The sequence below is a fragment of the Mus pahari genome, chromosome 3 (genome assembly GCF_900095145.1).
Source record: "Mus pahari chromosome 3, PAHARI_EIJ_v1.1, whole genome shotgun sequence".
NCBI lineage: Eukaryota > Metazoa > Chordata > Mammalia > Rodentia > Muridae > Mus > Mus pahari.
Window position 1 is genome coordinate 136,728,145 of NC_034592.1, and position 15,317 is coordinate 136,743,461.

Consider the following 15,317-nt stretch of genomic DNA (forward strand, 5'->3'; position numbering starts at 1 on the left):
CCCCACCCCACCCCACACACACACACAAAAATCTAAAATTTAAAATATGGCTCCCAGTAAGCACTTTAAAAAATGTTAAGCAAATAGAGACTCGATCCCTATTCTGTTTAGGGATCGAGTTCAACTGTCCACAGATTTACTCAAACAACAATCACTTATTAATTCGCTACTGTATGCTGTATACCATACTAGGTCCTTAGCAACAAATGCAGTATTTAGTTATTCAGGACAACGGGAAAACTAAAGGATGTCCTCTCTCCAAGTGAATCTGACCCTCTCCGCATGGCATCCAGTACACGGCTGCTTCCACTCTGGGCTGGCAGGTGGATCTGCTTACAGATGTTGTGTCTCTCACGAATCAGCTGAAGAACCTGATCAAACAGAACACATTATGGGTTACCTAAGGCTCTCCAAAGAATCATGTAGAAAAACAATATTCTCTACATTCTGGGAGGAGGTTTCATTTGAGCCCAGATGTCTCTGTGTAGACAAGGCTGGTATCTACCTCAGCCTGACTCTGCCTGACTCTGCTTCCTACGTGCCAGAATAAAGCATGTAACACAGTGCTCAGTACAACACTCCTCTCATTGTTTCTCCTCGAAGGCTAATTGTCAAGTAATTAAAAGGCTGATTGGGTACACACATTTAATCACAGCACTTAGGAGGCAAAGGCAGACAGACCTCAGAGTTAAAGTGAGTTCCAAGACAGCTAGGGCTACACAGAGAAACCCTATCTTGGGAAAGAAAAAAACAGAAGACATAGTCTTGCTAAGTTGTCCTAACTGGCTTGGTACTCACTATGTAGCCAAGGCTGGCCTGGAACTCATAATCCACCTGTATCCACTTCTCAAAGCTAGGATTGTAAAGATGGGATTTGAGTCCAAGTGTGTCTCAGGCTACAGAAGTCTGGGCACTTTCCCACTACATCATATTGCCTCCTTCTGTCCTCACTCTATCTCCACCACCACCATCACTAACTACCATGCAGCTGTCTACCTTGACAGAACATCTCACTACACAAGTGGTCCCAAGTTCCCATTCAAAGCCATCCTATCACCTTCCTGGGGGACTTTAAAATCTTGCCGAAGGACCAGTCATTCTGCAAGGAGATATTGTAATGTAACACAGAATCCTCAAAGCAGGATTCAAGGTCTCTGCATACACTATGGGTCCAGGCAATAATATGCTTTCAGGTGCTGATAACGTTTGTTATAACACTAAATATCATCACCACTCACCTCATCAGGAAAATCCTTGGGGTGAGGAGAGGTGAATCTGATCCTCATTTCAGGATCTATTCTTGAAACCTGATCCAGAAGGTGAGAAAAACGAAGCCCCCCTTGTTTGGGTTTATAGTTGGTGGTAAAGCCACGGCTGAGGTTGGTAGACCCTGCATTATTGAACTGGACTTCTGAATTGTCCCGAAAACTATTAACATTCTGACCAAGAAGAGTCACTTCTTTTAGACCCTGAAAACAGGAAAAACATGTTGAAAACAAGTTTAGAATTTGGTAAACAAGCTGGGCAGTGCAGTGGTGGCGCATGCCTTTAATCCCAGCACTTGGGAGGCAGAGGCAGGAGGATTTCTGAGTTTGAGGCCAGCCTGGTCTTCAGAGTGAGTTCCAGGACAGCCAGGACTGCACAGAGAAACCCTGTCTCGAAAAACCAAAAACATAAAGAAATAAAGATAAAAAATAAAAAAAACCCTTAGTGAACAGCTTCATGTCAAACCACTGATAAAAAATTAGATGAATCAGGAGCTGGAAAGAGGCTCAGCAGTTAAGAGCACTGGCTTTTCTTCCAAAGGACCCAGATTGAAATTCTAACACCTACACGGCAGTTGACAACTGTCTGTAATTCCAGTTGCATGTTATCTGACACCCTCATACGTGGAGGCAGACAGACATGGAGGCAAAGCATGAATTTAAATAAATTTTTAAAATATTACCTGAGTCTACCAAGAAACATAAAGAAATCTATTTTTAATCCAATAATTTCATACTTAAGTATCTTATCCAAAAACTGGACAACAGAATAAAACCTTAAGTAAAGAATGTGCACGCCTGTAATCCCAACTCAGGAAGTAAAGGCAGGTTTCTATCACCATCAATCCCTTAAACAGAATATATCTATCCTAAAGGAGTTTTGTACTATAGGGGAGTTGAAAATGGGGAAGGAGGAGATAAATTTAGTATTTAGGCAGGTGAAAATAGATTTTTACAAGCTCCCAGTGATGGAACTACTTGTGGACAGGCACATGATTAGAAAGGTTGTCGTCAGCCTGGCCAGAACATGCTCAGCAGAAGAGAGTTTGAACAACTTCACCTGCTCAGAGAGCTTCCTCACTTCATCGAGAATGGAGGCAACTGGCCGGCTCCTCTCCCGGCCACGCGTGAACGGCACGATACAGTAACTACACATGTTGTCGCAGCCCCGCATAATGGATCTGGGAAGAAAGCATCAGAAGACAATTATCAAGGGGGCAATGGTGTCTTAGCATATCTCAAGCAATGGGTCACAGCTCTCAGTGGTCTTAGGTCTTTTCTGTGCCTCTAACGTCACACTGATCTAGAGTGAGACCTGCAAGTACACAATCACTATGAACCAGACTGTAACTGGTGGCACGCTGGTGGAATGCGCAGTGGTGAGGCCTGACTCAGCACTTTGGCGCTGCTAACCATTTCTATAGGTATAATAGTATATACCTATACTAATATTGGAACTTTCATGTAGAGACTGAAAACAAACTCTGTCTATACACATTATAAACAGAGCCTGAATTTAAAATATAGTTTGCATTTCTCACACAACCTTTTCCTTTAAGATAGGATCATATGTGAGTCAGGGTAGACTTAAACTTGCTATGTGGTAAAACCCGTGGATGATCTTATAACTCCTGATCCTCCTGCCTCCATGTCCCAAGTATTGCATTTACAGATATGCACCACCGTATCTGACTCCAGCTTTGCTTTCCTGAATCAAGGTCTCTCAATGATGGAGTCCTGAATTGCCAGACTACCCTTGAACTCACAGCAAGCAATGCTCCTGCCTCCTGCTCCCAACTGTCAGGGGCTTCTTCCCAGCTACTGTTTTCTAATTCTACGACAATGGCTTTCCAAATAACAGAGACTGGCCTGGAACACACAAAGTGGCCACAAATTCACAACTATATTGGGCTGGAGAGATGGCTCATACGTCAAGAGCACGTACGTATGGCTGCTCTTCCAGAGGTCCTGATTTCAATCCCCAGCAACCACAAGCTCCTATCTGTAATGAGATCTGGCGCCCTCTTGTGGAACATGCAGGAACATGTACGTTTTAAAAGGAAGTTAGGAAAAGAATCCATATGAGTATATGACTCCATATACAAGGGATAGTTCTAGAAGGATTAAGTAAGAAAGGACAAGCTGGGCCGGGCGTGGTGGCGCACGCCTTTAATCCCAGCACTTGGGAGGCAGAGGCAGGAGGATTTCTGAGTTCGAGGCCAGCCTGGTCTACAGAGTGAGTTCCAGGACAGCCAGAGCTATACAGAGAAACCCTGTTTCGGAAAAAAAAAAAAAAAAAAAAAAAAAAAAAAAAAAAAAAAAAAAAAAAAGAAATGACAAGCTGGGTGGTGGTAGTGTACTCCTTTAATAACAGCACTCAAGAGGCAGAGGCAGGCGGATCTCTGAGGTCAAGACCAGCCTGGTCTATAGAGCAAATTCCAGGATGGCCAGGGCTACACAGAGAAACCCTGTCTTGAAAAACAAAAAATAAATAAATAGGGGCTGGTGAGATGGCTCAGCGGTTAAGAGCGTCGACTGCTCTTCCAAAGGTACTGAGTTCAAATCCCAGCAACCATATGGTGGCTCACAACCATCTGTAATGAAATCTGATGCCCTCTTCTAGAGTGTCTGAAGACAGCTACAGTGTACTTACATATAATAAATAAATAAATAAATAAATAAATAAATAAATATTTAATTAATTAATTAATTAATAAATACAAACAAAAGAAATGACTGACATGGAAACCTTTGAGAAATGGCCTCAGAGAGCAGTGATCAGGGATGACAGCAGGGATGATGGGTGTGGCAGGGATGATGGGGAGGGGGGAGTTACTGTATCAGAGGTTGGTTTCTGTATGTTATACCATAAACTGTGCAAACTGATTGCTATTTCTATGCTCAACATGGTAAGATTAACATGCTATTTCAAAAGCAAGAGAGAAGGGAGCCACTCGTCCCCCAGCTCTCACAGTGACTCACACAAAGGCAGAAGTGGCACTGGGGCTCGTTTGGACTGGCATGATATCTGCGTAGGTCTCATCCAGAGAGAGAAGCACATTTGCTGCTTGCTGACCTGACTCCACAACAGCCAGCAGCCGGGGAAGGTCTCGATAGGCATCTGGACCAGCCAAGAGATCTACCATCTTCTCCCTGTTGAGGATCTCTCCCTTCAGTCTCTCAGCCATGCAGCCTAGGAAGCAAAACAAACTATCACCTTTTGCCCGGCTCATCTGGTTCCTGGCTTTTGCTCAGTGCACATGATTTATAACTGCATTGAAGACCAAAATGCAGAAATCTTCTCTGAGAGTTTAGTATTATCCTTCAAACCAAACCCATAGCACTGAACCCATATGCTCAAATACAAGAACATGACAGAAATATTCAGAGCAACTCAATCTCTCCATCCTTGCTGGAGACCAACCAAGCTCACCGTGAATGACTGAACAGCAGTCTCTGCCCTCCAAAAGCCTCTCAGACAGAAACTGCTTCTTCCCAAAGGTAAAAATTAATTACCATTAAAATAAAAAATACTGAGAGCTAGAGAGTTGGCTCAGTGGTTAAGAGCACTGACTGCTCTTCTAGAGGTCCTGAGTTCAAGTCCCAGCAATCACATGGTGGTTCACAACCATCTGTAATGAGATCTGATGCCCTCTTCTGGTGTGTCTGAAGACAGCTACAGTGTAATTACATATAATAAATAAATCTTTAAAATAAATAAATAAATAAATAAATAATGAAAAATACATCAGAAGCCTATGTCTAAAGTTTGCAACTACACTAACACTTTTTTCTCTTTCAGCCCTTAAAATTTGCTAAACCTATGAGAAATAATATAAATTATGCTGATATAATTCATAACCCCCCAAAAATATTATTTTATTAAGTCCATAAAACTTTAAAGTAGCCAGGCAGTGGTGGCACACGCCTTTAATCCCAGCACTTGGGAAGCAGAGGCAGGTGGATTTCTGAGTTCGAGGTCAGCCTGGTCTACAGAGTGAGTTCCAGGACAGCCAAGGCTATACAGAGAAACCCTGTCTCGAAAAAAAAAACTTTAAAGTGAACTGGTGGTGGCAGAGGTGGTGGCAGCACACACCTTTAACCCTGAACTCAGGTGGGAGAGGCAGATGGGTCAATGCCATCCCAGTCTATGGAGAGAGCTCCAGGAAAGTCCTGTCTTGAAAAAACAACAATAAAAACAACAAAAACCTTTAAAGTACACCTTTTACAAGCTCCTTCTATTGGTTTTTGTTTATGTGAATGGGCACCTGTGTATGAGTGTGCACATGAGTGCAATTGCCTGTGAAATTCAGAAAACAGAGTTGAATCCCCTGGATCTGCAATATACACAAATATATACAATTGGTGGATGGGGCAGAGGCCCAGATGCCACACTTTATTTCTTCTCTCTGGCCTTTGCATACCTTCTTAGACAAAAGTTCTTTATAAAATTATCTCAGATAAAGTGTTACACAAAAGGGGAGAAATGTTACAGAAGGATAACAATAGTAAGTTCAAAGCAGTGTTTCATTCTATAAGCTCATTATAAGTTCAAAGCAACAGTTTCATGTGGCCTTGCTTTATCACATGGCCTGTGACTTCATCCTTGGACCTGACCTAGAATGAATGAATTTCTTGATCACAAATCTGAGCCGGGCATGGTGGCGCACGCCTTTAATCCCAGCACTCGGGAGGCAGAGGCAGGCGGATTTCTGAGTTCGAGGCCAGTCTGTACATCGTGGTGCGGAGCCTAGTGCGCACCGGCCTTTATATGTTACTTGACCTTTTTCCCTTACTGCTTTTAATATTCTGTCTTTACTTAGTGCATTTGTTGTTCGGATTATTATGTGTTGGAAGAAATTTCTTTTCTGGTCGAGTCTATTTGGGGTTCTGTAGGCTTCTTAAATGTTCATGGGCATGCCGGGCATGGTGGCGCACACCTTTAATCCCAGCACTCGGGAGGCAGAGGCAGGCGGATTTCTGAGTTCGAGGCCAGCCTGGTCTACAAAGTGAATTCAGGACAGCCAGGGCTATACAGAGAAACCCTGTCTCAAAAAAAAAAAAAAAAAAAAAAAAAAAAAAAAAAAAAAAAATCATCAATTTGTCTACACAGCATTACTACATGAGCGTATAAATTCATGTTGATCTGCCCAATAGGATGCCCAGGAATCACTAGGCTATGTGACAGTGACAGGAAAGGCATGTCAGCAGTGAGAAGCGATCCTGGGACAAAGTCTCTAAGGACCCTACATTTTTAGAGCTCACCTATCACAGGCCATCCAAAATGGTGGGCCATCTCTAAAAAAGTCACTTGTTAGCCTTGTCCCCTCCTAGATGGCTTCTGTCACTCAAGTAACACAAATCTCAAAATGGAATAATCTGAAAATAACTGGATACCTAGAATCCCGATCCTCAGAGGTACTCGGGAGCGTGGTCGCTTTGTCTTCAGGACTTTCAGCTGATGTAAACGGTTCCAGATGGTCTGCTCAGCCTTCTCCCTGCAAAGATCCAAAGTGGTGAAAATGAGCCAAAAATAAACTACAGAGCAAGATAGGACAACAGGGCAACGGAAAGAAAACGAACGCCATCTGAACCCTTCCACGGGTATCTACCTTTAACTCAGGGAAACAAACTGGAAAAGCACCACTTGCTATCGTTCTTTTACCCTGATGATAGCCTCCCTATACTTCTCGAAATCCAGACCAGCCTTAAACAAAACTCAGAAACCACGTCCTTCACAAACCCTTCCCCAACTCTTCTGTGAGTCTCCTCCCTTCAGGCACACTCCATCTTAACTCTGCTTCTCCTGAATGTGGCAATTTGTTTTTGTTGTTTCAAACATTCGGTAGCCCAAGCTAACCTAAAACTCATTATATAGCCTAAACTGTCCTCAAACCATCTTCCTTGATCTCCCAACTACTAAAATTACAGGCATAAGCCACCACCCTGGCTTGTCTGATATTTACTTAGTATTTTCTGTCAGATGTTAGTGGGCTACTTACAGACTTGCCTTAGTCCCAATATCAGACCAAGCTCTTTTTTTTTTTGGTTTTTCAAGACAGGGTTTCTCTGTGTAGTCCTGGCTGTCCTGGAACTCACTCTGTAGACCAGGCTGGCCTCGAACTCAGAAATCCGCCTGCCTCTGCCTCCCGAGTGCTGGGATTAAAGGCATGCGCCACCACGCCCGGCTGCTCTTTTTTTTTTAAAGGACTTATTTATTATTATATGTAAGTACATTGAAGCTAACTTTAGACACACCAGAAGAGGGCATCAGATCTCATTATGGATGGTTGTGAGCCACCATGTGATTGCTGGGATTTGAACTCTGGACCTTCGGAAGAACAGTCAGTGCTCTTAACCGCTGAGCCATCTCACCAGCCCCAGACCAAGCTCTTAAAGCCTGGCTTTATGGAAGGTTCATTTCTGAATCTCTCCTAACAACCAGCTCAGCATCAATCAACAAAGACCCCACAAGAAACACGTCAGATCAATGAGTTAATATTAAAGGCAGTTGTGGAAACACTAATACTAACATGCCTGAACAACAAACAAAAGAGGGTGTGTTTGCTTGTTTTTAAATTCATGTCTTTAATTTGGTATGCATATGGGTGTTTTGCCTACAAGTATGTTTGTGTACCCAACAGCTGTGTGCCTAGTACCTGTAGAGGGATCAGATCTGTAGGGAGTGTTGAGGTTCTATTTCCCAATTGGTTCTTGATCAATAAAGATGCCAGGGACCAAGTGCTGGGCAGAAAGAAAGAGATGGGACTCCAGGTCCTCGCAGGAAGCTAAGAGATGCAGGAAGAAAAGGGAGATGTCATCATGCTTTGGAGGGAGAAAAGGTGACCAGTCATGTGAGATCCCAGGTGAAGCGGCCTATGGCAGGAGATTAGACGTGCACAGCAACTGAGACAATAAGGCAAGTTGAAAATGAATTTGTGTGTGTGTGTGTGTGTGTGTGTGTGTGTGTGTGTGTGTGTGTGTGTTTCATCCATAGGTCTGAGAGAACATGGATAGGGCTGGTACCACAGTCTGCCAGGAGCTTAAAGGAGGGTGGCAAAAACAACATGCTACACAGATGCCCTGGAACTGGAACTAAAGACAACTGTGAGCTGCCATGTGGGTGCTAGAAACTGAACTCAAGTCTTCTAGAAGAGCAGCCAGTGCACTTAACTGCTGAGCCACCTCTACAGTCTACCACTTTTGATGAACTTATGACCAAGTACTTCTTAGCCACCTACGAAGATGCCATTCATCTCTTTTCAGAATTCTATTTCCCAACCATTTGGCTATACATCAAATCAGGTACATACATTACAAGAATATGCCATTAGGAGCCAGAAAACATCAGGAAATTTAGGAGCTCAGGACTTTTGGTTTAAAAACTCTCTAACGTATAGAGCTTGGTTTGGGCATTCTTGTGGCTATTCTTCACGTTTTAGGCAGATCACACTGCGCAGTCCAGGCTAGTCTAGAACTCACACTCCTCCTCCTCCTCAACTTCCGCAGTGCTGGGATTGTAGTGTGTACTACCATGCCCAGACAACATGGCTTTTGTAAGAGAAACAACCGCACAAATTGCTACTGTGAGAATTAAAACATCCATGTATACTGTTCACATGGAACCCAACACACAGGTCATGCTCAGCAAATGTCACCTAGTTGTATCAGGACTATCTCTAGTATAGGAAAAACTTTTAACTCTCACTGACCTGCAGCCATTGGTTCATCACCATAAGCAAGCCTCCTTGGCATGATTATACACAATATATTCACTTCTTATGGAAAGAACAAATGTGTAGGGGCTGGAGAGATGGCTCAGTGGTTAAGAACAGTGACTGCTCTGCCAGAGGTCCTGAGTTCAATTCCCAGCAACCACATGGTGGCTCACAACCATCTGTAATGGAATCTGATGCCCTCTTCTGGTGTTTCTGAAGACAGCTACAGTGTACTCATATAAATAATAGATAAATAAAACTTTTAAAAACAAATTTGTACCTGATAGAACACGTGACAAGAAGGATCACATCAGCCTAGTAGAGAGCAAGAAAAAGAAACTTAGAAACATTGAGAATAGCCTTGCAGAATCAGTACCATGCAGTCCACCTGCTTTTTTTTTCTATTATTATGATAAAATAAATCCTATCATTTTAACCATTTTTAAGGCTATAGGGCTGTAACAAGAACACTTGAACACTATAATGTAACCACTCCCACTGTCTCCTTTGAGAACTTCCCAATGAAAGTTCTTTATCCATTATGCATTAACTCCTTAAGCCTGTCCTCCACTCTCCACAAGCAATCTTTCTCAAATTCTACATCCTCCTGCCTCCACTTCCCAAGGCTAGGATTACAGCCACATGTTACCACAACAAGTTTGATAACTCCTTTCCTGAAGATGAACAGCATCATGAGAACTCAAAATAGCTGAACTAGAATATGCCTGTCATACAGTACATGTCACTAAGAGAAATTAACACATCACTCAAAGGAACTGACTCAGCAGGCAGCATCCTCTTCCTGAGATCCACTGCATCTAAGAACCTGCACCAAAGCAGGGGAGCCCAAGCTCAGGAAACAGGGAAGCAAGGAATTCAAGTACCTCTTGGAGGTTGCTAGTCCGCAGGTAGCCGCTCTTCTGTAAAATGGACCAGGCTATCTCTGTGTCATTCACGTTCATCTGACAGCCATAGGTCTCGAGGTAGACTGCAACGAAAGGCAGGCTGATTCCAAGGTAGGCAGAGGGCCACATGACTTGGGCCTCCCTGCCAAAGTCCTCAGAAACACCCGAAGCAACTGATTATCCACAAAGTCCAATGTTGCCTCAACCCTAAAACACCATCAACTGCCAGAGGGATCCTCCCAAATTAGTAACAGCCTTTCAGAACAAGGAAATACAACATAACATACACATGCCTATAACATGCATAGTATCTGAAATATAAGGGAAATGTGCCCCCTTAGAATCAAGGAAATAGGCCTACAGAAGCAACTAAAACAGTAAGGGTTATTGACCCTTTTTATTCATCTAAGGAAAACCTAAATTCAAGTCCCTGTATCACACACAGTCCTCCCTCTAAACAAAGGGTTCTCTAGCCTCTGGAAGCAGCAGCACTGGCCAGAGGGTACACACCACAGAATAAAAATGAAAAAGACACGGACATATTATGAAGTAAAAATACAAATGTACGGGCTGGTGAGATGGCTCAGTGGTTAAGAGCATTGACTGATCTTCCAAAGGTCCTGAGTTTGAATCCCAGCAACCACAAGATGGCTCATAACCATCCCATCCGTAACAAGATCTGACACCCTCTTCTGGAGTGTCTGAAGACAGCTACAGTGTACTTACATATAATAAATAAATAAATCTTTAAAAAAAAATAATAATAAGCCGGGCGTGGTGGCGCACGCCTTTAATCCCAGCACTCGGGAGGCAGAGGTAGGCAGATTTCTGAGTTCGAGGCCAGCCTGGTCTACAAAGTGAGTTCCAGGACAGCCAGGGCTATACAGAGAAACCCTGTCTCGAAAAACCAAAGGAAAAAAAACAAAAACAAAAAAAACAAATTTACACAAAGTTCCAAAACATGAATTTCATACTTCAGTAGGCTCTTTCAAATCATATTTCTAATTACAACCTCATTACCACCAGCAGACTATAATTCCCAGTGGAAGCCAGGCATAGTGGGTCATACCCATAAAGCCAACACATGGGAGGCCAAGGCAGGAGAGCCATGAGTGTGAAGCCAACCTGGGCTACACAGTAAGCTCCAGGACAACCTGGGCTAAAGAGACAGATTATTTCTCAAAAAGTAAAACAAAAAAGACAAGAAACATCAGGGGCTTTGTTTTGTCCTGGCGGGTTCTCAACTATATAGCTCTGGCTAACCTAGAACTCATTATGTAGACCAGGCTAGCCTTGCACTCACAGAGACCCCGCTGCTCTGCCTGCCAGGTGCTGAGATCAAAAGTGTGTGCCACATGCCTAGCCAATTTTTTTCATATATATTTTGGAAGATAGTAAGCACACGTGCCATGGCACCAATTCGGAGGTCAAAGGACAACTTGTGGCAGTCAGCTCTCTCCTACCATGTGGGTTCCAGGGGTCAAACTCAGGTCATCACACTTGATAGCAAGCAAATTTACCTTCTGAGTCATCTTGCCAGGCCCAAGGAAAAAAATCTAAATCAGAAGAGGTGGCAGGCATCAGTGATTCCATCAGTTAGGAGGCTGAGGCAAGAGGATTATGAGTTCCAGACTAACCTAGGCTACACAACAAGACCCAGCTTCAAAAGACAGGGAGTAGGCTTGGGCAAGATGGCTCAGTGGATAAGGCCTCCGCCACCAAGCCTGATGACTTTTAACCTCTCAACTCACATGGTGGAAGGAGACAATGAAGTGTCACAAGTTATGCCCTGACCTCAGCAGCTGCCACACACTGACAATAAATGATGTAATTTAAATGCAATCCTAAGAATTATAATTGAAACAGGGATTGCAGTATCTCCATAGTGAGTGGGCTACAATTCACGTGTGCACAGCTTTGAGTGTTTTCTTGAGGAGATGAGGATGCTGTGGATGGAGCTCAGAGATTCTCAGATGCTAGGCAACCACCCCACCACACAACTCTCCCGCAGCCCAGCCCTTCAGTTTCTTTAGAGTACTGCTACTGATGGTGGGCTCTGACGGTTTTATACTATCAATCTACCCACACTATCAACCCTCTAAAGCCAAGAATGTAGTAAGAGAACAGCAAAAGCAATCAGGCCACAGGTGCTGCGAGGGAGCAAGGAAGCCAAAGGGAAAAAATAAAGCCAACCTTTTCTCTGCCTTCCTAGAAGTTCATCCCCTGCGAGATAGGGAGGTGGGTCCTCCACTTCTGGAGAAGATGGTTTCTCTTGAGGAGCTGAGGCACTTCTTAAAAAATGCTGAAAAGTCGGTCCAGTGGCTAGCCTGGAGCTGAAATCCTTCGGAACCTCTGAGCTCTTCCCCTCTGGACTGGAAGTGCTGGACACACTGCTATGTGCTCTGCAGGTCCTAAGCAACACCCAGCACATGGAGGTCAACGGTGCTGACCACCTCTGTGCCCGGAGGACACACTGTAAAGGACGCATGGCACCTGAAGTTCTAAATCTGCAGAAGAAGGAAACACACCGGTATTTATGGCACATTCCATACAGGCCAGCTCTGGACACGCTTCCTCGCTAAAACAGAAGAAAGCCTTTCAGGGGAGCAGGGCTCATAGGAGGTGTTGAGAATTAACCTCAGGATTATTCTGGGCTGGCTTGGAACTCAACTTCCTATGTAGTCCAGGCTGGGTGGATTGCAAGGTTAGGTGAGGTTAGGTTTTGTTTATTCATTTTTTTCTTTTCTTTCTTTTTTTTGAGATCTTCCTATGTAGTCCATACTGACCTCCTACTTTTCTCATTCCTCCCACCTCAGTCTTCCAAATGACAGAATCACAAGCACAGACTACCATACCCTGTTCCAAGGCACTGTTTTGTTTTGTTTTGTGACAGGGTTTCTCTGTGTAGCCCTGACTGTTGTGGAACTTGCACTGTAGAGCAGGCTGGCCTGAAACTCAAGAGATCAGCCTGTCTCTGCCTCCTGAGTGCTGGGATTTAAGGTGTGCACCACCACCTCCCTTAAGGTACGTTTTATGCTAGTTTACCTTAATCCAGCATGGTAAACCTATATTCCCAGTAACTTGGGAGGCTAAGGCAGAAGATCATTTGAGCCCAGAAGTTCCAGGACTGCCTGGACAACAGTGTGAGGGCTCTTAAAACATATTATATCTCTAATTTACAGGTGAAAATAACTAAAGGAGGCCCAGTGACATGGCTTAGTGGATGAAGGCACCTGCCACCAAGCCTGACTACCTGAGAGCCACACACAGTAGAGAGAAAGAATTCATTTCCATAGATTCCTCTCTCTACACACACACACACACTATGACACACATTCATGTGCATGAGCACGTGAACAAAAACCAAATAAATAAAATGCAATTTAAAAAAAATAACAAACATACACACACACAAAACAAACACTAACCTACTCTGTTGTTGAAGAGACTTTTGGTTTGAGTTTTATTTTTTTTTCACATTTTTATTTTTATGCATATTATGGTATGTGAACCATCTTAACAGCCCAGGTGTGAGCTTTCAAATCATCTACTTCTGCCCTTTAATGGTTGTGAGACCACGTTTTTACAAGTCAAATTCTCACCTCTGGACTACTACAAATGTCACATCTATTTTGAAAAAAAAAAAAAAGTACAATAGGACCTTACTTCTTGCCAAATATTATAAGAATCACACATTAAAAACCTAGATTGGGTGCTCGCTTCGGCAGCACATATACTAAAATTGGAACAATACAGAGAAGATTAGCATGGCCCCTGAGCAAGGATGACACGCAAATTCGTGAAGCGTTCCATATTTTTTAAATTTTTAACTTAATAAAATCAATATAAATTAAAAAAAAAAAAAAAAAAAAAAAAACTAGATTGGGGCTGGGGGAGGGGCGCCTTAGAGGGATGGCTCAGTGGTTAAGAGCACTGACTGCTTTTCCAGAGGTCCTGAGTTCAATTCCCAGCAACCACGTGGTGGCTCACAACCATTCACTAACAACCCACACTTCATTTCAAAACATGGATCTTAAGAATCAGAATGTCATTGCTGCCTAGCCCGCCTAGGCCGGGATCTGGGCGCGCCTTCATATCTGAGTGTTGGGATGGGGAACGGTCCTTTCAGATGAACCTGGCGGGAGGATCAAAAGTTTCAAGTTTTTGCACAGCACAGCGCGGAACCACATACCACATCCAAGCGTGTGAGTGCTGGGCGTGGCGGCGGCGCTGCGTGAGCCCCGTGGCCACCCTCCGAGGCCGATCAGCCCCGCATCTGTGCTTCACAGAGCAAACACTAGGGCTTGGAAGGACGCTGGGACTTGGCCAAGGCAGCAGGGCTGGGCTACACTCGCAGCGGTCCTACTCAGGGCCTAACTCTGCCCAGTGATACCTTTCCCTAGCGCTTCTGGCTTTTCCTGGCCGCTGCGAGTCGCCCTGCGCCACCGCTGGTCACCCGCAGGACACTTAACTCCATCTCAAGCCTCTCACCTTCCACGACTACGAGGTCCGCGTCCGAAACCGGAAACGGTCGGTCTGCGTCGGTCCCTTCTCAGGAGTCCTCCGCTGCGCGCCTAGGCGTGCAACTTCTGTTCCGCCGTGACTTTCGCCTGCGGTGTGCTAACGGAAGTGTTTCCTGCCGGCCTCGAGTCTCAGGTCACTGGTTTTGAAAAATAGAGACCTGAGACTCACTTCTTTAAATGCTAATACCCCGCCCCCCAAAAAAAAAAATTAAATAAAGCTTAAAACCAGGTAGGCGGGCTGGAGAGATGGTTCAGCGGTTAAGAGCACTGACTGCTCTTTCAGAGGTCCTGAGTTCAATTCCCAGCAACATGGTGGCTCACAACCATCTGTAATGGGATCTGATGCCCTCTTCTGGTGTGTCTGAAGACCGCGACACTGTACTATTGTGCATAAAACAAATAAATAAATCTTTTATTTTATTTATTTACTTATTTTGGTTTTTTCGAGACAGGGTTTCTCTGTGTAGCCCTGGCTGTTCTGGAACTCACTCTGTAAACCAGGCTGGCCTCGAACTCAGAAATCCGCCTGCCTCTGCCTTCCGAGTGCTGGGACTAAAGGCATGCGCCACCAGACCCGCTCAATAAATCTTTAAGAGCAAGGCATGGGGCTGGAGAGATGGCTCAGTGGTTAAGAGCATTGACTGGTCTTCCAAAGGTCCTGAGTTTGAATCCCAACAACCACATGGTGACTCACAACCATCCGTAACAAGATTTGATGCCCTCTTCTGGAGTGTCTGAAGATATCTAGTGTACTTACATATAATTAATAAAATCTCTTTTAAAAATTCTCAGCTTCAACACAGTCTTCCCACACATCCCCATCCCAAGTTATATTAAAAAAAAAAAAAAGAGCCCGGGGTGGTGACGCACCCCTTTAATCCCAGCACTCGGGAGGCAGAAGCAGGC

At 44.1% G+C, this 15,317-nt stretch overlaps 1 protein-coding gene and 1 non-coding gene across 4 annotated transcripts in view; one reads left to right on the plus strand and one right to left on the minus strand.

Moving 5' to 3' along the window:
- Window positions 1-14,423, minus strand: part of Cdk5rap1 (CDK5 regulatory subunit associated protein 1) — a 30,992-nt gene extending 16,569 nt beyond the window's left edge. The window contains exons 1-9 of one of the 3 annotated variants that reach the window (XM_021194008.2): window positions 14,380-14,423; window positions 12,082-12,395; window positions 9,868-9,971; window positions 9,264-9,298; window positions 6,663-6,763; window positions 4,248-4,458; window positions 2,326-2,446; window positions 1,239-1,469; window positions 274-371 (exon numbers count right to left, since the gene is read on the minus strand). In XM_021194008.2, the coding sequence (XP_021049667.1) occupies window positions 274-371; window positions 1,239-1,469; window positions 2,326-2,446; window positions 4,248-4,458; window positions 6,663-6,763; window positions 9,264-9,298; window positions 9,868-9,971; window positions 12,082-12,376 (1,196 nt within the window). In that variant the 5' untranslated portion in view covers window positions 12,377-12,395; window positions 14,380-14,423. The other 2 variants (XM_029537011.1, XM_029537010.1) reach the window with 2 other exon arrangements.
- LOC115063794 lies at window positions 13,601-13,707 on the plus strand. Its single transcript, XR_003843653.1, has one exon. It is a non-coding gene; the product is annotated as a U6 spliceosomal RNA (small nuclear RNA).
- Window positions 14,424-15,317: the final 894 nt, after the last annotated feature.